General features: G+C 36.2%; 3 protein-coding genes across 4 annotated transcripts; 2 read left to right on the forward strand and 1 right to left on the reverse strand.

Annotated features, from left to right (window-relative positions):
* Positions 1 to 2,588: 2,588 nt before the first annotated feature.
* On the forward strand, positions 2,589 to 5,151 carry LOC136778787 (protein VAC14 homolog). The gene is made up of 6 exons (XM_066735899.1): positions 2,589 to 2,791; positions 2,862 to 3,796; positions 3,870 to 4,438; positions 4,508 to 4,626; positions 4,695 to 4,774; positions 4,847 to 5,151. The coding sequence occupies exons 1-6, from the start codon at positions 2,688 to 2,690 to the stop codon at positions 5,149 to 5,151; spliced, it is 2,112 nt and encodes a 703-aa protein (XP_066591996.1). The 5' UTR covers positions 2,589 to 2,687.
* Positions 5,152 to 5,408: 257 nt separating this feature from the next.
* On the reverse strand, positions 5,409 to 8,273 carry IKKepsilon (I-kappaB kinase epsilon). Its single transcript, XM_066735898.1, has 4 exons — positions 7,435 to 8,273; positions 6,189 to 7,362; positions 5,922 to 6,123; positions 5,409 to 5,843 (listed from the first exon to the last, which is right to left on the reverse strand). The coding sequence occupies exons 1-4, from the start codon at positions 7,856 to 7,858 to the stop codon at positions 5,412 to 5,414; spliced, it is 2,232 nt and encodes a 743-aa protein (XP_066591995.1). The 5' UTR covers positions 7,859 to 8,273; the 3' UTR covers positions 5,409 to 5,411.
* A 567-nt stretch (positions 8,274 to 8,840) lies between these two features.
* On the forward strand, positions 8,841 to 19,774 carry LOC136779219 (alpha-2-macroglobulin-like protein 1). 2 transcript variants are annotated; one of them, XM_066736690.1, is made up of 26 exons: positions 8,841 to 9,225; positions 9,332 to 9,501; positions 10,889 to 11,130; positions 11,193 to 11,309; positions 11,764 to 11,930; positions 11,995 to 12,103; positions 12,177 to 12,410; positions 12,479 to 12,721; positions 12,781 to 13,112; positions 13,193 to 13,548; positions 13,632 to 13,786; positions 13,843 to 13,951; positions 14,025 to 14,193; positions 14,266 to 14,494; positions 14,562 to 14,767; positions 14,822 to 15,171; positions 15,240 to 15,481; positions 15,564 to 15,815; positions 15,893 to 16,285; positions 16,364 to 16,598; positions 17,080 to 17,252; positions 17,329 to 17,785; positions 17,851 to 18,191; positions 18,491 to 18,539; positions 18,795 to 19,019; positions 19,155 to 19,774. In XM_066736690.1, exons 1-26 carry the CDS (start codon positions 9,149 to 9,151, stop codon positions 19,346 to 19,348), a joined length of 5,826 nt encoding a protein of 1,941 aa, XP_066592787.1. In that variant the 5' UTR covers positions 8,841 to 9,148; the 3' UTR covers positions 19,349 to 19,774. The 2 variants fall into 2 exon arrangements, with proteins under 2 accessions (XP_066592787.1, XP_066592785.1); XM_066736688.1 differs by having other exon boundaries at positions 8,844 to 9,225; positions 18,488 to 18,539.
* Positions 19,775 to 21,437: the final 1,663 nt, after the last annotated feature.

Genomic DNA, 21,437 nt, shown 5'->3' on the forward strand with positions numbered 1-21,437 from the left:
CTCCACGGTAACATCATCCGCTGCCTGTGGCCTGTCCTATTCTCTCTTCTTCCCCTTTCTTCCCTTCTCTTTTCTTTTCTATATACTCTTCGACTCTCCTCCGCGTCCTCGCCAAACCTCCACGAACTTTCTAACATCGGCGCATCTTATAATTCACACTCAAATTTATTTTCTATATAATTCAACCCTCCCAACACAGTACTCTTCATCAACCAATTTTACACCATTCCAAAGTTTTCCAACGCAAAAACCATCATTTTCTTGGCTCATAAATGCTTCTAAAATCGATATTGCACTTATCCTCGTAGATTTTCCTGAAATTAACTTTCTTTGTACAGTCTTTTTCTACTTAAGCATTCGCTTCCTTTTTCTACTGATTCGTCGGTCGAGTTATGGTAAGAAAAACCAACGCACACGTGCTCCGCGCATACTTTTTACAGTGTCTCTTCTGGTTTAGTTTTTTTTCTCTTGGAACGTGTATTTTTTTTTTTCGTTTCTAACAGCAAATTTCTGCCGTGCCAGGTGTTAACGATGCTTGATGGAAATTGACAGGAAGTTCGGGCGAGTCTACACATTGAAGCATGAAGCAGAAAGTGGCTTCGAACGCTATTACAGCCGACTAATATCCTTGTTTTCTTTTGCTCTTTCAATGGTGGAAAAAGAAGATTGGAAAATTTGTGCTTACGCGTCGAACAAGAAATAATATTGTGGCGAGATTACGATATTGACTGTAATAACCTGTGAATCATATTTTTGGACAACCGGACAACATTTCTTCTCGCATTCGAGCTCGTTTTGGTACAGAACGATCTAACTATATGGAAAAAACGGAAATGTCCCCAGCACGCCGATATCTTCAAATATTATTGGAAATTTGCTCGAAGAAATTGTATGGCCTTTTTGCACTCGTTACAATTGACTCGATCGCGCTTAAAACTCTAGAATATGGCGTTTAATGAAAGTGAAAGTCCTCTTCTTGCAGTATTAAATATTGTGAATGATTGAAAATCATGCGCGGTCGTTGGATAAATGATAAATAAACATTGAAAGAAGAATAAGAAAGTAGCTCCACTGTCGAGTGGAAAATTTCGAGGAATTTGATTTCCGAAAAGTCTATATATATATATATATATATATCAATAATTTGTACTTTTACCGTTTAGCTAATGCAGCTAACGATATTCATGAAACGATATTTATACGTACATGGTACATCATCGAATGTCTGTGTCTAACGGGCTTTCACTCCTTTTCTTGCGCGTTATACGTTTGCTTTGGCCGATCGCACAGGAAGTCAAATGACCTGACTACGCGAAGAAGAGCATAGACTCCAAATGGCTACGCTATACTTGTAACGAACAAATCGTGGAGAAAGTGGGAAATAAACTCCCACGAGTAATGTCACGGGCTATTTGATCTTTCCTTCTACAATAAATCCACACAATTTCTCATAGATTACTTTTAATAGTCGCTATAACAAATCCACGATAATTATATACATAAAAATTCCATTTGTTTTCGTGAGTTGCGCGGAAAAAAACAAATTTCCATTTACTTTTTCCAGATTTTCACGTTTTATGGCGTAGCAATTAACAGTCGAGCTAAAACTTTATTTTGTCGCGCTTAGAATCAGCCAGCAACGCTTCGAGGACTAACTACTTTTTAATGAGGACAATCCTGTAATTAAATGCACGGAAAACTCGTGGATTTAACCGCAGTCTCTATACTGATCGTCGGTGTTATTTATTTTTGCTTTAGAAGAATTTCTCTCGGTTGCCAAACATATATGAATAGGGATAGTGATAATGAATTATCCATTGTTTTCATCTTTTGTTCTGTTTGTATATATATATATATATATATATATATATACTGTATTTGTCTATTATTATAAGCATTGTAAGATTTTTATTATTAATTTACATCTCTATCTATACGTTTATAGCTATATTTTAGTTGGAGTAAAGGAAAATATGGCAAGCGCAAAAGTTGTACTGGTTTCACTTATATTGTGGAGGTGGGGAAGGCATAAAACATCTTTTGATATATTCTCTCGTACAGAATGATGTATCGTGAGTAACTACTCATGTCGGTATATTCGCATATCCTCGCTTTCTCTGGCATCAGACCACGATTTCGTTTTAGAGAGGTGTCGTGCACTTTTCGAACGAACTCACTTAAATTGCATTTCTAACGATTCTTCTAAAATAAGAAAATTGCTAGCAATTTTTTTTCCATCCAGCATGTAAGTTCTCGGATATAAGACATGGAAAAAAATAGTAAAACCAACTTATCGCTTCAACTTATATCTTTTAAAATATATATTAACGCGGATTGTAGAATTCTATAAGCATGTACGTATAGTGCATGCATACAAGATACGAAAGCTTAATATTAATTATCTATCTAGCGATACAGGTAATCACACTTATTAGTAGCTCTAATAAGATATGTGATCAACCGAGTAGAACATGCAGTTGCACGTACATTTCCTTTCTATAGGCTAGCTTTTTGCTATATGTATATGTACTATATGTAGTGTCGGCCAGTGTCGGCACTGGTCGGCAGTCATCGTCGGCGGTCGTCAGCGTGTGTATTTGTGTTCGTCCAGTGTTGTCTGCTCCTGTCAAATTACCACCTTTCAGTTTTCTGCAATAAAATTAAAGATTAAGAAAGAAAATAGTAGCATGATGTCTGAGAGAGATTATGCACCTCTGAGTGCAGCTTGCGTTCGGTCTTTGAACGACAAGATATACGATAAACGAAAAGCTGCTGCTGTTGAAGTAGAAAAGTATGGTTATGTTTACTTTAACTGCACATTAATCGTGATAAGTTTTATTTATCATTTTTTCAACTTTTAGAATGGTCAGGGATTTCGCATTACACAATAATACAGCACAAATTAAAAGATTGCTCAAAATTCTTGGACAAGATTTTGCCACTTCGCAAAATCCCCATTCCAGGAAAGGTGGCCTTTTAGCTCTAGCAGCTATAGCAGTAGGTCTAGGAAAAGATACAGGCCAATATATCGAAGATTTAATTCATCCTATTTTAGCATGCTTCTCAGATCCCGACTTGAGAGTCAGATATTTTGCTTGCGAGAGTCTTTACAATGTAGTAAAAGTAGCTAGAGGAGCAGTGCTACCTCAGTTTACAGATATTTTTGCTGCTCTTAGTAAATTAGCTTGTGACTCTGACCAATCTGTAAGGAATGCTACAGAATTATTGGACAGACTTATCAAAGATATAGTAACAGAAAGTGGGCTCTTTGACCTTGTAGGTTTCATGCCTTTGTTAAGAGAACGGATTTATACTAAAAATCCATTTGGAAGACAGTTTGTCATTGCGTGGGTATCAGTTTTGGATGCTGTTCCTAATATGGATTTTATACTTTTTTTGCCCGAAATACTTGATGGATTATTTAGAATTTTAGAAGATCCTACTCCAGAAATTAAAAAAGCCACAGACACAGTTCTATGTGAATTCTTACGTAGTATCAAATCAAATCCTTCTAGGGTTGCTTTTCCAGATATGATTAATATTTTAATTGCACATGCTCAAAGTACAGATGAACTGCTTCAATTAACCGCTATCACATGGATAAAAGAATTTATACATTTATCTGGCCCATTAATGCTGCCTTCGATGTCTAGTATTCTTACTGCTATTTTGCCATGCTTGGCATATGATGGAGATACTAGAAAAAATATTAAGGAAACTGCTGCACGAGTTAATGTAAGCTTAATGAAATTAATTACTGTAGAAAATCAGCAAGCAAGTGATAATAAAGCCAAAGGTAAATATTGGTATCTTTAAAAAAAACGATTTTTCAAATTTATATCGCTAAAATATTATTATACAATTTACAGACACTGCCAAAGAATCGTCAGTGGAGGGTTTGAACCTTTCAAGTGTGGTAGAAGTTTTAATCAAATATTTAACATGTATGTCTGTACAAACTAAAGTAGCAGTTCTTAAATGGATTTACCATTTATTTATAAACATTCCACATAAAATATTTGATCACATTGAAGAACTGTTTCCAGTATTAATGAAATCATTAGGTGATAACTCTGATGAGGTCGTGCAACAATCATTAGTTGTAATGGCTCAAATTATTAGTGCAAAATGTCCTGAAGCTGTTACAACTGATGTAAATAATGAAATTAAAAATAAATATTTTACAAAATTTATTGTAAATCTTTTGCGATTATTTTCAACTGATAGACACTTACTGGAAGATAAAGGAGCTTTCATAATTAGAGAATTATGTGTACTTTTAAGTGCAGAAGATATTTATAAAACGACGTCAAATATTTTATTAGATGAGCAAAATTTAAGTTTTGCCTGTACAATGGTACAAACGCTAAATATTATTTTATTGACGAGTTCTGAGCTTTTTGATCTTAGAAACAAACTTAAAGAATTAAACTCTAAGGTAACAACGCAAATAATTAACACATGAGAAATTAATATACAAAAATAATGAAGCAATATATTTTTACAGGAAAGTTGTGACTTATTCAAGTGCTTATACGCATCATGGTGTCACAATCCAGTAGCAACTGTAGCACTATGTCTGTTATCACAACATTACATCCACGCATGTAGTATAATAAGAACATTGTATCCTTTTTAAACTTAAATCCTCTAAGAACGTTTTATTGCAAAAAAGCCCTTAACAAAAAATTTAGCGAGAATATTGAAGTTACTGTGGAATTTCTTACTGAAATAGATAAATTGATTCAACTTATTGAATCACCTATTTTTACTTGTGAGTATTACATTGTGTATTTTCTTTAATAGTTTAATTCAGTTATCTGATTAATCATATTCATTGTTATAGATTTAAGATTGCAATTATTGGAGCGAGAAAAAAATGATGCACTGGTTTATGCACTTTATGGACTCTTGATGATTTTACCGCAAAGTGAAGCATACAATACATTGCAAAGACGTTTAGCTGCTATACCTCCCACATCTCAGCCAATACCTGATAATATGAAAACATCAAATAATATAACATGTTCATTTGATTTCTCTGAGCTCTTAGAACAATTTAAAGCTGTCCAAGAAAAGCACAAAGAACACAAACGAAAGCAAAGATTGCTTTCTTTAACTGAAAAAAACACAAGTCATGTAGATATTTAAACATACTTTACTTTAAACCATAAAAATATACATATCCATATAATTTTTACCGTGCATTTTTAACGTCTTTATGAAAAATATATAGTCTTGTTCTAATCTATTAGTACATTATGAGCTACTAAGAAATATAATTACATACAAATAAAATGCCGTAAAATCTGATTATAAAACAAAAATAAACTATTTTTTATCTAATCACATTTACAGTTGTCAGTCTTTTTTTTTTAGAAAAATAATCTATACAAGATCAATAATTTATGTTACAATTCGTATTGCGGATCGTCTGTATTCAAAAATTCGCTCATCGTCAGTTGTTCCAATTGTCCGAGAATAGAATTATTTTCTTGTAAGATTAAGGCTATCTTGTCTTGCGTTTCATTAACGGCTCTCCATCTTTTATTACTGTCAACTACAGAAGTATGAGAATTGTCGACGATATTTAAGCCTCCTGGTATTCTTTCTAAGGATTGCAGCATCATTTCGTGCCTCTCTTGACTTTCTTGAGATAACCGGTAAGAGTACGTCTCCAGTACGTGCTCATAATTTTCAACATCTTTATCTAAAATTTGAGTTTGTAGGAAGACTGTCTGTGCCATTTTGTACCAATCAGCAAGGCATTCTGATCTTTGGATTATAGCCGGCATACATTCTAACTCTAACAATGATTTAATTCTACGGCCGGTTTCGGTAACCTGAATAAAAGATGTATATATACATATAATGTCAAAATTATGTATATAAAATTGGGCGAATAAGGATATATCAATTACCTTAATACGCTCAAGAACGTGAAATTGCTCATCGTTATAAGTTAAATTACGTGTAGCCCTATCCCTTAATAGATGTTGCCAACCATCGCGCAGACGATCGACCAAGGTAGCTGCTCTCTGACTGGTTTTAGTAATCCAAGGACACCACAACCCCCGTATGCTACTATCCCATTCAGCTTTCAAATTTCCTTCCTTCACATATCTGCAATTTTAATTTTTGCATGTAATTTTATTATAAAAGAAAAAAAAATGTAATCAATCTCTCACCTCTGATGTAATTGCATTAAAGCAGGGGCGAGCTCAGACAGAAGCTGCTTGCTTTTTGATTCTAATTCGATTTTCCAATTTCTCTTCTCTAAATTGATTTGATTCCCCAAATTCCTAAAAACACGTCGAGCAAAAGACTCGCTACGTTCAACCGCGAAAGCTGTGTTTTCGACAGCCTTCGTAAATTCTTTGGCTTTCTGAGATTTTTCTAACACCCTTGTGAGCTCCGCAGACAAAAGGCCGGTAAATGCCGTTACTGCGTCTTGCGATAATTTACTGCATAAGGCTAGTTTGTCTATTCTACGTTTACAGACATGTCCAACTGAACACGCAACTTTAGCTTGGTGTGCATCATTTTCCACCGATACCAAGTTCGCAAAAACTGGAAATTTCGGTAATTCAGATTCTATTGGCAGTACTACATTATTATTTTCTCGAGAGAATAACATTAGAGGCTTGTCGTCAGTTGTCTGTGGGTATCCTTTACCCGGCGTTGAATCTTCAATAATATTTGTAAGAGGTATCTCTCCGCGTAAAAGTATCTGAGCGTGAGGCATAATGTCTGTCTGATCTTGAATATGTAGCTGCAATGCCACAAGCTTCTCCTCTGGGTGCAGGAAAACTTTTATTAAACTAGCTCTATGTACATTAAAAATATGAAGAGGCTTCCTACAAAGAGTGTCTGTCACTTCAGTAAAAAATCTCTCAAAGCTCCAAATTCTCTGTGGATCAACTTCCAATAAACCTGCTAAGAGCGGAGTAACAAATTTTTTTAAACCTGTACTAAGCTGACATTTGGCTGGAAGCTCCCTACTCCATTCTATTGGACCATTTTCAGATGTTTGCATGCCAGAAATCACACCAGATGCCTTTTTAGTTGTAATATAAAACATAGTTTCTTTATTCCTACGTCCACCAAAAGGCCTGAATGGTAAATTTCCTGTGGCCACATGATAAAGAGTAACACCTATAGACCATAAGTCGACAGTGGCACCAAATGTCTTGCCAACAGGTTTTCTTAAAACTGCTCGTTCATACATGTCAGGATGCAAATATTCTTCAGTACCATACAGAGACACAAATTGTTGATCTTCTTGCAGCTCTCGAGCTGCTCCAAAATCAGTTAATTTGTAAATTGTATTTCCATCGTCAGCAATAAATTTCATTATATTTCCTGGAAAAATAATATAGATATTAAATAGAGAAACTAATTAGAATTGAATAAATTAACCATTATCTTGCTTACCAGGTTTTAAGTCACGATGAACCAAATTATTATCACGCAAATGTTTCATTCCTGCAGATAGATGTTCAAGGACCAATAAAAATTCACTCTCTGCTAAGCCATAAGTATTTTCTGGATCATCCAATATGTTAAATAAACTTCCACCTGTGCAAAGTTCCATAACAATGACTTTTCCTCTCCCATCTTGTTCTTCCTCAATAGCCAAAAGTTTGACTATGTTTTCATGTTTGACTTTCTTTAAAACTTCAAATTCTCTCATTTGAACATCATGAGGACGCATATGACTTAATTGATTAAATGTTTTAACAGCTACAGGCTCTCCATTATTTTTGTTTACCCCTTGAAACACTGCTCCAGTTGCTCCTTTCCCTAGTACGCTTGTGGTGCACCAAACATAATTTGCAGATCCACGAAGAAAAGACATGATATTGCAGTATTGCAGAAATTTTTATCATTAAAATAAGATCAATCTAATAGACTTAGAACAGCTTCAAAATGAAGAGGCAATTAACCTCCAAATTGTCAAATTAATACAACATGATTATTTCCAATCCACCAATTTTCATTTCTTACCACAATTATACAATTTGTTGTGTGGTATTACGATAAACAAGCTTTGCACAAACTCTGATTATAATCGTTGATAGCAATGCAATACCATTTTTCTTTTTTATAGTAGTGACAGGTGACATTTACATTTTTTTCAACTTTTCGTTAACGGTCCTTGATTTGGTTAAACTCTCGATCTCTACTGTCTCTACTGGTTCCTTGGTTCTATTGATTCTCTGCACACAGTAGTACAGTACTGACACTACTGCACTGCAGTACATACATGTCATACATAGTACACAGTACATACACACCACAGCACACCACAGACCCACTACTGGTATGTCTGGTCCTTACCCAACATCGGTAAAACAGCTGAGCAGTTATCAGATGGTTTAAAATTTAAAGCGGGAAATATTATCAAGAATTGTTTCTATATTTTGATTAAAAACAATTTTTAAAAAAGAGAAACAAAATAAAAATTATACCTGTTATAATATAATAACAATAACAATGGATTAGAATAAATCAGAAATCCTAGAATAGGAATGAAAGAACGAAAGATGTTATTCAATTAGCATTTGCCATGCTTTAAAAAAAAGAATATTTTTTAATTGGATAAAAAAAAAGAAATTAATCTTTCTAGATTCTGTGCAATATTTTAATAATAAAAATCTATTTTCGTAGCAACAGAGAAACCCAACAAACAAAGTATAAAATGAAAAATAACATATTGCATCAGGATTAGCGGGTATCGCCAGAGAAAGAAAATGATTGAGACGCGGGATTCTAAGAATGATAAAATACATGCATGTAAAGAATATTCCTTATCAAGAATTAGTATAGAGAATAGAGAAAAAAGGGAGTTAAGGAAAAGCCGGAGAAAATGCGACGGTTCTAGATAACAAGGTCCGGGAATTAATCCGTATTGGTCAGGCGCGTAACCCTCCTCCGTTCAACTTTGAAGGGTTAATAAGAGAGCAACAATATCATGCTTTCAATCGAACTGCAGTGCCACCACTGACTTCGTCACATACGTTGCCGTTCAAATCAACATCTCCTAGTCTAAAATAATTATTGAACTGAACCAAAAGATGCTCGGTGCTCGTTAACGCGTCGGTGCAAGATTACGACAGCGTTTAAGAGTCGTGTAAAACCAACTGGAATGAATACTACAATTCAGACGTTCTTCCTTTTTCTACTGGCAACTTTACTGCCATGTCAATCATCCACGGTCAATCGGTAAATCTATATATATATATATATATATATATATATATACACAATTATAACTTCAATATTCCATCTGAATTTATAAATGTTTTCTTTTTTGTCTCTTCCGTTGCAGAGGCTATATTTTTACAGCTCCCTCGAGGCTATTAGCCGAGGAGACTGAAAGTGCGTGTTTATCTTTACACAATTTGGAACCACCGGCCAATGTTGTTCTAGAATTACTGTCTCCATCCTCAGTCCAGGAGGAGGAGATCTTGACCAACACCAGTACAATCATCCAAACAGGCGAGTAAAGCCGTTATTTCAGACAAAGCACAAAAACTTTGAAGCACGATCAATAAGCTAATTTTATAAGCAACCTGAAATAGTTGATATTCTTCGGGACGCAGCTCTGACACACAGTGTGATACTTTTATCTATAAAATTACCTTAAGGAGGAATCAGTCGTTCAACCTTTGACACGATAAACACGCTCACTATTTCTCTCTGTCCAGATTAATATTGCCATTTTATATATATATATATATATATATATATATATATAGACATACATGTTGTAGAAGAAAATCCGAAACGTTTCATAATCAAACGGCAAATTTCCACTTGTATGTAAAGTTACACGAAAATATTTTTCTATTACTCGAGAGACGGTGATATCATATATAGGGGTATAGAGTAAACATTTCCTTGTAATTTTAAAGGTTGCGTGTGCACACGGAATATTTTCTTATATTATTACAACTGCTGTCTCCCCTAGTCGATCATTGAGTACTTGGCGGATTCAGAACTTTGACCTCGTGCTCCACACACTTATGCCAGATAAGAATTAGCTGAAATAATAAGTATATCGATTTTTATCCTGTATCATCCTCTCTGTTTCTAGTTGATAAACCTTATAATTATTATAAACTCTCATCACTCTCGTTCTTTTTGCGGTACTCCAAAAAAACTTTCGCCATATATATTTATATAAGTTCTACATTTATGAATATTCTTGGAAAATTCGTCCTTGCGACAAACGATGACAGTGTGAGTTATCAACATCCTTACTTCTTCGTCTCTTCCTAACTTTCGCTCTCCCCTTTCTGCCCATCTCACTTTGCTCTTTAAACAAATTGTAAATTGAAATTGTCGCTGCTTCCTGCTGGGGAGCTGAATTGGCTGACTCCCTTCTGTGCAGGGGAAATAACTCATCACACGGGAAACCCACTGCTATTGTTATAAATATCTTCGCAAGCAAATATGATATTATCAATTGTGTTATTTATGTACACAATATTACCACTGCACAGTAAAAAATGGAAACAGTCACCCGGTGAACTTAAAAATGAAAGCTTTTCGGTTTATAGAGAGCAAAATAAACTTTGAATCACCAGTCAAATCTGCTCTGATGCTTAATCACATTCTCACTACTGAATCATCAAATGAAGCTTAATATACTCAATCATCGATATAAAAAATTCTCATGTGTTGAAGAGAATGTACAATCGAATCAAAGAGTGATTTTTTGCCAGATGTTTTCTTTTATTAATCTAACAATTTGTTTGTAATTAATTACGAAAGACCGTTGAGACTTATTAAAAATATTAATTGTTTTTCTTCAGAATCGTATAGCACTGGAAACTTTTGTTATTTAATTCTGGATTGATTCGAAGGAGTTTTATTTTTTTAGGGGTCGAAACGTGCGTGGAGCTGGCAGTACCAGCGGTGAAATACTCGAACGCGAGGCTTCGCTTAAAAATAAAATTCGACAAATATCCGGACTATGTTGTGGAAACGGAGAAAGACGTCTATATCGAGCACGATTCGTTGATTACTTTCGTCGAGACTGATAAGCCAGTTTACAAGCCAGGCCAAGATGTGAATATCAGAGTACTGATGTTGAAACATGATTTCAAGCCATGGAAGAGAGTCGTAAGTGACTTTGGATTTAAATGGACCGTGCTTGTTTCTTTAACCATCGTTTCGTTACGTAGATTCCGAAAGTTTGGATAGAGAATCCATCGCAGGTTCGTGTGGCTCAGTGGATGAACGTCAGTACGGATCAAGGATTGGCACAGTTAAAATTTACGTTGTCTGCAGAACCGAGTCCAGTAAGATATGAAGATATTGATAGTGTTGATAAAATTTGATCAGACATATTGATTTATTTCCTACTTTATAAATAAGTCATGTTCCTAATAGCAGATTATTTATTTAGCTCACATGCAGGATGTTTTTCTTAATTCAGTTTAGAACGCGTGGAAAAAGAAAAATTAATTTATCTTAGTAAATGAGAGAGTTACCAATTTTCCGCATTAGACCTTTTTTATTCGAATAAAAAATACTTTCAGAAAGGTTCTATAAGAAAAGTTCACATCTCTCCTATTTACGAAGATAAATGAATTTTTATGTCCACGCTTTTTAGGATTAATTAAGAAAACCAACCTTTTTATTTATACAAATTTTCAATTCCAAATTCTCTCCAGGTTTGTAAACATACAGTACTGGTTTATACAACGATTAACTGGAAGAGATACGTAAATTTTACAATTTTTGTGTCCCTAGGGAAACTGGGAGGTCAAGGTGGAGAAGAAGAAAAGTCATCAGCAGCTGATACAGACGACCGTATTCGAGGTGAAGAAATACGTGTTACCAAGATTTCAGGTGACAGTGGCCTCTCCCGAATACATCCTCGCGGACGCTGACAATGTCACGTGGAACATCTGCGCAAAGTAAATTATTTTTCGCGCGCCAAAATATTGTAGCGCGAATCCTAAAAACATGAATCCATCGCAGGTACAGCTATGGGAAACCAGTGAAAGGAACTTTATTGTTAAAGTCGACACCACAAACGCCGAGCTGGAGACGGAAGCAAAACTTACCGGAAATTCACTATGAAACGGAAGTATGTAATTTTGCGAAAAGAAAAGATCAACTGTGTTGCACAATTTGTTCATTATCGTTGTTCCTTTACCAAGTTGGATTCACCGGATGGCTGCACGGAATTCGTCCTGTCCGGAGCTGTACTTGGCCTGCCACACTGGAAAGTTGCTCCGAACAATATCGTCCTTATAGCGAACTTCACCGAGGCCGGAACGGGAGTCGTAGAAACCACCATCAGTCGAACCATCGTTGTTCACCAAGCTCTCAAATTGGAATTTGTACCTTACACTCCGAAGTATTTTAAACTTGGTCTGCCGTATCATGGAAAGGTAAACATTGAAAATATTAATTTTAAGATAATAGAAAATTTTTCTGTAATCGATTTCTGTGGTTTTAGCTTCGAGTTTTACGTCATAACGATACTCCAGCACCTAACGAGAAGATCCAGCTGTGCTTGAAGGTTCGTGGTAAAGGGGAATGGCTCCGAGTGGTGGTAGAATGTAGGAATTTTACCTCTTCGTCCAATGGTTTTGTTGACTTCATAGTACCACCGCCTCATAAAAATATAGTCCTGCTGAGTTTCGTAGCTACAGGAATCGATTATCCCACGAAATATTATTCGCCTGATATACGTTGGAGGGTAAGCCTCGTCTGGACTTGACAAAAATGTGAGAATAATTTTTGGGATTTAATTTCTAGGTCTTCATGGACCAACCATCAGCGTACATCGATGTGAATCCTTGGTATTCCCCATCCGACAGTTATTTGGCGGTGGCTCGAGGTCTCCAACCAATCGTTTGTGGCGAAAAGTACTCCTTTAACGTGATGTACACGGTTCTGGCAGGAAACCATACGGAGGAACCCATCTCCTTCCATTATTCCATTAATTCCAAAGGGGATCTACTTATATTCGGTCACGTGACTCACAAACCTCATAGGGACACCGTGTTAAATTACTCGGAATTCAGGAACCTTCTGGGATCCATAGAATCACCAACGAACAAAACTGATCAAGGCTACGTGGTCCACAGGTATGTATCATTGGTATTGGTAATATGTGTGTTTAATCTAGTAAGTTGACGAAAATAAAGACAAACGCATATGCATATAGGTTTCCATTGAGCGTGAAAATTACACCGAGTATGGCGCCTGTATCAGAATTGCTGTTGTATTACGTTCGTCCAGACGGAGAAACCGTGGCAACTACCTATACCATCGAGGTTGGTCACTGCTTTGAGAATAAAGTAAAAACTGCGTGGCATAGCGACGTTCAGAATCCGGGGAGTGCGTCTCAGTACCACGTGGAAGCTGCGCCTTGGTCCGTTTGTGGAATTTCAGCCGTGGATAAATCCACTCTCTTTTTGGCCAAATCAAACTTGGTCAATGGTGATCAAGCCTTCGATCAGCTGAAACGATTCCATCCTAGTTCAGAATCTCGACCAATTTGGCCCTGGTCCCATTGTAAAGGTTGAGTTTTTTTTCTTTTTCTGTATACTCCATTGAAAAATAATAAAAAATAAACTGGTTAAATTTATCATTTTCAAAAACAGTCACACAACCAGATTTTCAGCCGGAAGAATTCGACCATCTACCGGTTCCAGCATTGGAGCATCCCGCTCCTCCAGTTTGGGATTTTAGAAGAAGAAGAAGGTCCGTCAAATATTTTGGTGGAATTAATTACGTGGATGCAACGCAAGCCTTCGACGTAAGTAATTAATTTATTTATTAATGTAAAAATTTGCAATACTTTGTATTCTTCAGGATTTTGGTGTGATTGTCATAAGTGATTTGACCTTGGAGACCAGACCCTGTCCACAAATCGATTATCCTCAAAATAGGAGGCTACTGTTCGGTGTCCCACCACCCCCTGGTAAAGCGTTCTCCAATTATCTCCAATTGTTTTCGACATTTGAATTTATTTTAAAGTATATAAAATTTTCTAGATATGTTGCTGCCAATGCCCAGGGCTTTCCCGCTTTTAAATTTCCCCGACAGTTCCGCATCAATGGGTCCTGAGGAACTGCAGTACGTGGACCAATTCGCGCAAACCCCAGCACCAGCCCTCAGATCTTATTTCCCCGAAACATGGCTTTGGGAGTTGGTACCAACTGGGTGAGCATATTACTACAACTTATTCTTAGGTGAATACGGAAAGTCTCGTTACACTAAATTATTCGATTTTAGGAAAGAAGGGAAGATCACGATCGAGAGAAATCTGCCTCACACTATCACAGACTGGGTGGGTCATACTGTATGCATATCTCCAAAACATGGACTAGGAATAGCACCACCAACAACCATCACAGCTTTCCAATCATTCTTCTTGGATTACAATCTACCCTACAGCGTAAAACGAGGAGAATTACTTCGTATGAAGGTTTCCCTCTTCAATTATTTGGAGCACAGTTTACCTGTAAGTTTGGAAGTTCTGCTAATTTTGTTATTCTTCAGAGATAATTTCCAAAAATGCTCTCCAATAGATCAAGATCAAACTGGAGGACGCAACGGGCTTGGACTTACATTTGTCCCATCCAACGGCGTCCTTTTGCGTGAAACCTAGGGACAGCGTGGTCCACGAGTACATCTTGAGGCCACGGATCCTCGGAGAGGTTAACATCACCGTATCTGCAGCAGTGGATCCCGAATACACCGAGCCTTGCGGACCGGAAACTCTGGTCTTCAACCGGTAAATAAATTGGTCCAATTGTTGAAGAACTCATTGACTCAAATATTTTCACAGTGACCTAATTGTAAAGCCAATATTGGTTCAACCGGAAGGATTCCCAGTGGACGTGACCAAATCGGCGTTTATTTGCCCGAAGGATTTTAGCGACGATTCTGTCATAACGTGGAGCCTTGACCTACCAAAAGACTTGGTACCGGATAGTGCCAGGGCATACGTATCGTTGATCGGTGATATTTTGGGCCCAGCCCTGGAGAACCTGGAGAACCTCGTGAGGCTACCAATGGGTTGTGGAGAACAAAATATGATTCTCTTTGTGCCCAACATCCACGTCATTGGATATTTAGAATCCACGGGAGTAGAAAATCTAGAGCTGAAATCTCGTGCTATAAAAAATATGGAAAAGGGTATACAGTAACGCACATTTTTTTTTAAGTTTAACGATAAGAAATTGTTTAATAATTCTCGTTGATAGGATATCAACGCGAGTTGAACTACAGACACCCAGATGGCTCTTATTCTGCATTTGGACCCAGCTCCGAAACCGAGAGTTCGATATGGTTGACTGCTTTTGTAGTGAAGTCTTTCGCACAGGCTAGAAGTATCATACACATCGACGAGCGTGATCTAAAATTATCCGTCAAGTGGTTGATGAAGAAGCAGCTGGAAAATGGATGTTTCCCTGTTGTCGGTCGGGTTTTCCACAAAGAGATGAAAGTACGTAATTGTAGTGTACAGAAATTATAGTTTGCATGAATTTACAAACACTCCAATAAAATTATTGATGAATCGTTTGCAGGGAGGTTTGCAGGAAGACGATAGTTCCTCACCAGCACTAACTGCTTATATCCTCGTCTCTTTGTTAGAGTCTGGAGTGACGCTAACACCGTCCCTCATTAATAATGCTCTTTACTGTTTGGAAAAGGGAATGGCAAGCTTGGACGACAGTCCCTATACTTTAGCTCTGTCGACTTATTCCCTGGCCCTGTTGGAACACCCACGAGCCAATGGCAGTATGAAGCTTCTGATGGATCGTGCGACTCGAAATCATGTAATTGAAAATTCAATTGAACAGGAGGTGGTTAAATAATTCAATCAAATCTTAAATATTGATTACCTTTTTATCAGGATCTGCTCTGGTGGGAGGATAAGTCCAAGCCCTCGATGTCCTTGAGTATAGAAATGACGGCTTATGCAGTATTATCGTTGGTGAAATTGGGAGGGGAGGAGAATTTGGTGAGGGCCTTGAAGGCTGTTCGTTGGATGTCGAAGCAGAGGAACGCAGAGGGTGGATTCGTCTCTACACAGGATACAGTTTTGGGATTGGAGGCCCTGACGAAATATGCAATCGCCATGTCCACCAACAATACCGATCTTTCGGTCCTCGTGACTGCTGGCGAAGTTGATCAGGTTTACAGGATGTATATGGATAATAAAATGGTACTCACTCAAATTCAGTTACCAGCTCTACCCACGATCGTTGAAATCTTCGCCGAAGGCGAGGGCTGCGTTCTGGTTCAGGTAAAAATCCCTAAAATTGTTTTGGCTACTCTTGAGAGGGAGATTTTCATCGACTGATTTTTTTTTTATTCACTGTAGACTAATCTGAAATATAACGTAGCCCACGTGACTGGGTCAGAAGCGTTTGACCTTTCAGTGGCTGTGTCATCGATGCCTTACGTGGATGAATGTTCTATGCAAACTTTAACGATTTGTGGTCGATACAAAATGGCAGACGAGGAGAGCAATATGGCTTTGCTAGAAGTTAGCATGATCAGTGGTTACGTTCCTGATCGTGCCAGCCTGCACTCTCTTCTGGAAAATCCAGCTACCAGTAAGATATCATTCTTATGTGTACAAAAGTATATACTTTAATTCACTCTCTGTCGTGGATGTAAAAATTTATTTATCTCCTAATTGTTATAAAGGATATTAATTTGTATATACGAGTATTGTGGTGAAAATGATATTCCCTATAAAATTACCAAGTTAAATTAATTTTTACATCCATACTCTGGACACAGAGAAAACATATTAAAGTAAATTTTACCTTGTGTTCTTAGCTGTACTGTCATATCTTTTCACTCCCTGCAAGAATAATGATTGATTTTTAGATGCATTTTAATAGTCACACAGTATTTCTAAGTCTAAATTCAACCATTTTTCTTGAGAATAAAAATATATAACACAGGGTACAACTTATAGGACATAGTCAAATTTACTTTAATATTTTCTTCATAGAGGAAATTAGAGAATATATCTCATATAGCTATACTCATAGTCACTAGAATTAATTTGTTACGAATGAACTACAGGAGTGAAACGTTTCGAGGAGGACAAAAATATCGTCACAATTTATTTCGATAAATTGATCAGTCAGAAAACGTGCATTTCTTTCGTGGTGACGAGAGAAAATGTGGTCGATCGACTGGAGCCAGCCAATGTGAAATTATACGACTATTATCAGCAGGAACTCGTGATATCCAGTGTATTAACTCGATTGAATTAATTTAACGAATTTCAATTGGAATAAACCGTCGAATAATTTCATACTTTCGTTTCAGAATTACAAATTCGCTGAGACCTGCAGCAGTGCCGATCCAAGCGACGATCATCACGTTCCAAACCCAATGCCAGTGGAGGTCAAGTTAGTGAAGGATACCAGTGACGTATCGACTGAGAAACCAAAGGAAATCATGGACAACAATAGGACAGTCATCGTGGAGAGACACGCCAGTCCTGATAAGGCCAGCGCAAGAAACGTCATCGACGAAAATTCCAGTGATAAAGCTACGGAGAGGGCAGCTGCTATGGCAGAAAAGTTACGAGGCAAAGCTGGAATAAGGAAGCTGAAGAATAAGGAGAGAAGCGATGCTAGTTTTGGTACCGTCATGAAAGCCAAGGATGACGAGGCTTCTTATGTTGAAAGCTCTGATCCAAAAATTAATCGAGACGATTTGGAACCAGGCATCAACATTAGAACTGGTAACGATAACAGCATCCTCGTGGATCCTTCCGAAGGTATATACTATTTTCTAATTTGTCGTTGCTGTTCAATCATGAGATTAGAGCGTTTCGATTGATAGATCTTCTAGTCGATTTGGGCAGCGGCCAATCACCCAAGGAACATGACATGAATTTAAACCCAATATTCGTGAAACTGGATACCGGGACCAATACTCCGGATGGTTTCGAGAAGCTACCCCCATCGAAAGCCACGGATGAACCAGCTTTCGGTAATCCAGAATTCGTGATCGTCGATCACGAACTGGAGACTCCAGATGGCGTGGAGGGACCACCACCGGTTTACGCCAATCCAGATTCAGACTTGGCGAAAACTCCCTTTTTTGATGTGATTGACTACAAACCGATCTCGGACCCACTGGACAATTCCACGTCAACCACCATTCTGCCAGCTGATGGAAAGGTACATTAAAAAATGCTGCTCTCACTTTCAATCATTTTATTCGTCTGCATATTTCTCAATATATATATTTGTTTTATTCGTACTTTAATTATACGTGACGCAACATAAGAGCTTTACAATGTATACATTACGAAAATATTCTGCACGATGCATTTTCCATACATCTCCTTTTATAAATAGAATTTGAAGGATGAAACAGGCTATTGCGTTGCGCCGAATGTTCATTTACCGAAGACACGCGTATAATTTATCATTCAGTGTTCGTATATTATTGTTATTACTTGCATTATTTTCAGAAGCCATTCGAAACGAATTTGGATTCGGAGAGAACTGATATCACTGGTTCGTGTGAGTATACAAGAGACGAACTTAGTACGCTATATAGTACAGTACGATCTAAATAATAACGATAATGACAATAAATAAACATTAATTAATGAATAATAAATAGTCTTACGAGTATCTAAACATGCTTGACGATTAGAGCACTTTTACATTGATTTAATATTGTTGAACAAGTGAAATCGCTATAGTAACGTACAGCTGGTCGCTCTAAGGTGTTTTGTAATATTTCTTTTTAACGATTTGTGATAATATTTTCAGCCTCTAAAGACAAGACAGGATCCTGTCCTACGTGCAAGGACAAATTGCCGGACGAGATAAGCCGCGTCTACTGCCCAGCAAGTAGCGTAGTTAAAGTAGCGATTAGAAGGCTCCGTAAAGCAAGGCTATTGCTAGATTTGCAGGCATCTAATGATATCAAACGACTTCGCTCTACTATTGAACTGGTTTTAAATCCTGACTGTTCATGCCCACCATTGGATAATCGTAAGGCTAATCAATCTTTTCCTCCTCGCGCATGTTTACTCTACTTAAATAAATGCCAATATTTGCCGGACATTGAGAATATTTTACAATAATTTTTTATGTAACAAATCAGAATACAAGAGATGTTTTTTTCAGCCGGAAGTTTAGCTCTACTTGTGGATTCGGGCGGCAGTGATTTCATCCCGATCGAAGACCACAGTAAGAAGATTTTGGATCGATCAATTTCTGTGTACAGCCTACCAAATAAAGGCGGAGTGCCTTCAGAGATTCTGGCGGCTCGCGAATCTTGCCCGCCTCCCGAAACCCCAAATGCTCCAGCCGGTGGTTGAAGCTACTTCCAACAACCAGATTTTCTTGTAATTTTAAATATAATGTTAAAAAATGGAACGATTGACAACCATAGGCTAAACTTAAATCATTATTATAACATACGGAGGACAGATTTTCTACGCGCAATAGCTTAATTTGATCGCAGAGATATTATAAAGACCACGACATTCATACACATAAGTTTTCATTAATTATTAACTGTTTAATTCAGCACTCAAATTTCCATACGTGTATCTTATAGTTTTTAACATTATCGTACGAAATTGACCAAGGTTTTATTCACTAATTTTTTCCTTAAACATTAAACATAATTTATGCAATGTAATAATTAAACGTCAGATTGTAACAACGTAAATGGGATAATAATTTTTTTGCAAGGAGGATTAACTTGTAAATAAAAAAATAGAGGCCAATGCTTTTTGAGACTTAAGTGATTTTATTCTACCCTTGATAAATTTGTAGAAAACGAATAATAGTGTATTATTACTTTTCGAATTATATATCCATGTATATTATTCACGTTATTCTCGATCTGCCGCGATCGCTCTCACGAATTAACAATCATTTTCCACTAGCTTTACTGTTATATTAAATAATTCTTTTTTTATTACATTAAATAAATGGGCTTTATCTTTTTCGTTATTTTTCACTATTTATCGATCTGTTATTTAACGGTGTAGTGTATTTCTTAATGGATAATATACTCAAACTAAATCATTAAGTACTAGAATACTGTTAAACATCAGATCATCTTCAGACTGGAAGTGTTATTCCTTTAGACTGCACTTTTTGCTCTTAAAGTTCTTTTTATTGGAATAAATAATGTTATATATATTACTAATTACTATCAATAGTTATCGTGACACATGACTATAACGTTGAACTTAACTTTGACACTGGACTGCGTTATTCTCAATGCCAAAAATACCTTTGACATTATAGAATTGACCTAAGTATACATTTTATTATTATTTTGAAAATGAACTTTATGAGTATGCAATTGACAACACCGAAATGTATTATAAGGATTCATATATATATATATGTGTGTGTGTGTGTATGTGTGTCTTTATATATATATATATATATATATATATATATATTATAAAATAATATAAAAATAAAATGTAATCAAATTGCTAAAAATGTTAATATAGCCTCTTCAACTTCTTACTCGGTAAGTGATGAATGATATGGGATTCTCGTACCTTCTTCTATTCTTTTTAAGATTAATGCAGCCGAACTCTCGAGGAATGAAAAAAAGTATTATAAATACTTAAACCGGCAGTATTGGCAGTAAATCGGCAAATACAATGGTAATATTTCTTGCACTTTTCCTCAAACATACTTCATCATCAATACTTGATTATGGACGATAAAATCAATAAAAAAGTTACTTAAGTAATAATAATAATAATACGAAGAAAAGTATAGCTACATCGAAAAGTTCTATTTCTGCATTAATGAGAATCAAAAATAATTTAACTTACGAGATAATAAATGCTTTTCATATTTGTAATAACTTGAACGCCTTTTATCGAGCAATTACATTATAGCAGCTTATATTTTACCATTAAAATATGTTTTTCTTCTGATTTGCATTAGTTTTTATTCACACTAAAATACTGTTTAATTCTATTTTTAGTTGTTTATAAAAAAAATATCATAACACGCTGACTGCTTATATTGCAAGCGGGTTAATCATTAATTAGTGGCTTTATATGAGACTTGTAAAATATATATGCTGCATGTTTGTATCATACTTCAATCGTATATCAAACTAATTTATTAAATTTCATTAAAAGCGAAGCTATTGTGCGTCCTAACTAAATTAAAGCCTATTCAGTATGGAGCAACATTCTACTACTTCAGAGGCTTCTATATTAAATATATATAATACGTATGTATATATAATAGTCATTTTCAGTTATAGTTCTTCGAAAATTGTGTACAGATTATTAAAATTTATTGCATTTTACCAATCTTCTATTGTTAATTACCACACTCTCTTCAAGAGACAATACCCAAAGCGTTGAAGTCATAATACTTTACCAAAATTAATTAATGATTGAAATACAAAGAAATATT

Source organism: Prorops nasuta, unplaced genomic scaffold (assembly GCF_024137725.1).
Source record: "Prorops nasuta isolate Cenicafe-Biocafe unplaced genomic scaffold, Cenicafe_Pnas_1.2 PNAS00015, whole genome shotgun sequence".
Taxonomy (NCBI): domain Eukaryota; kingdom Metazoa; phylum Arthropoda; class Insecta; order Hymenoptera; family Bethylidae; genus Prorops; species Prorops nasuta.

Excerpts from the sequence above, each read along its gene's own strand:
- LOC136778787 (XM_066735899.1), top strand. The coding sequence starts at position 2,688 with ATGATGTCTGAGAGAGATTATGCACCTCTGAGTGCAGCTTGCGTTCGG. Across the intron at positions 4,439-4,507 it reads TTAAAGAATTAAACTCTAAG|GAAAGTTGTGACTTATTCAA; the intron begins GTAACAACGCAA and ends ATATTTTTACAG. Across the intron at positions 4,627-4,694 it reads TGTAGTATAATAAGAACATT|CGAGAATATTGAAGTTACTG; the intron begins GTATCCTTTTTA and ends CAAAAAATTTAG.
- IKKepsilon (XM_066735898.1), bottom strand. The coding sequence starts at position 7,858 with ATGTCTTTTCTTCGTGGATCTGCAAATTATGTTTGGTGCACCACAAGC. Across the intron at positions 6,124-6,188 it reads TTAATGCAATTACATCAGAG|ATATGTGAAGGAAGGAAATT; the intron begins GTGAGAGATTGA and ends TTAAAATTGCAG. Across the intron at positions 5,844-5,921 it reads ACGTTCTTGAGCGTATTAAG|GTTACCGAAACCGGCCGTAG; the intron begins GTAATTGATATA and ends TCTTTTATTCAG.
- LOC136779219 (XM_066736688.1), top strand. The coding sequence starts at position 9,149 with ATGAATACTACAATTCAGACGTTCTTCCTTTTTCTACTGGCAACTTTA. Across the intron at positions 15,172-15,239 it reads TATAAAAAATATGGAAAAGG|GATATCAACGCGAGTTGAAC; the intron begins GTATACAGTAAC and ends TCTCGTTGATAG. Across the intron at positions 16,286-16,363 it reads AGGGCTGCGTTCTGGTTCAG|ACTAATCTGAAATATAACGT; the intron begins GTAAAAATCCCT and ends TATTCACTGTAG.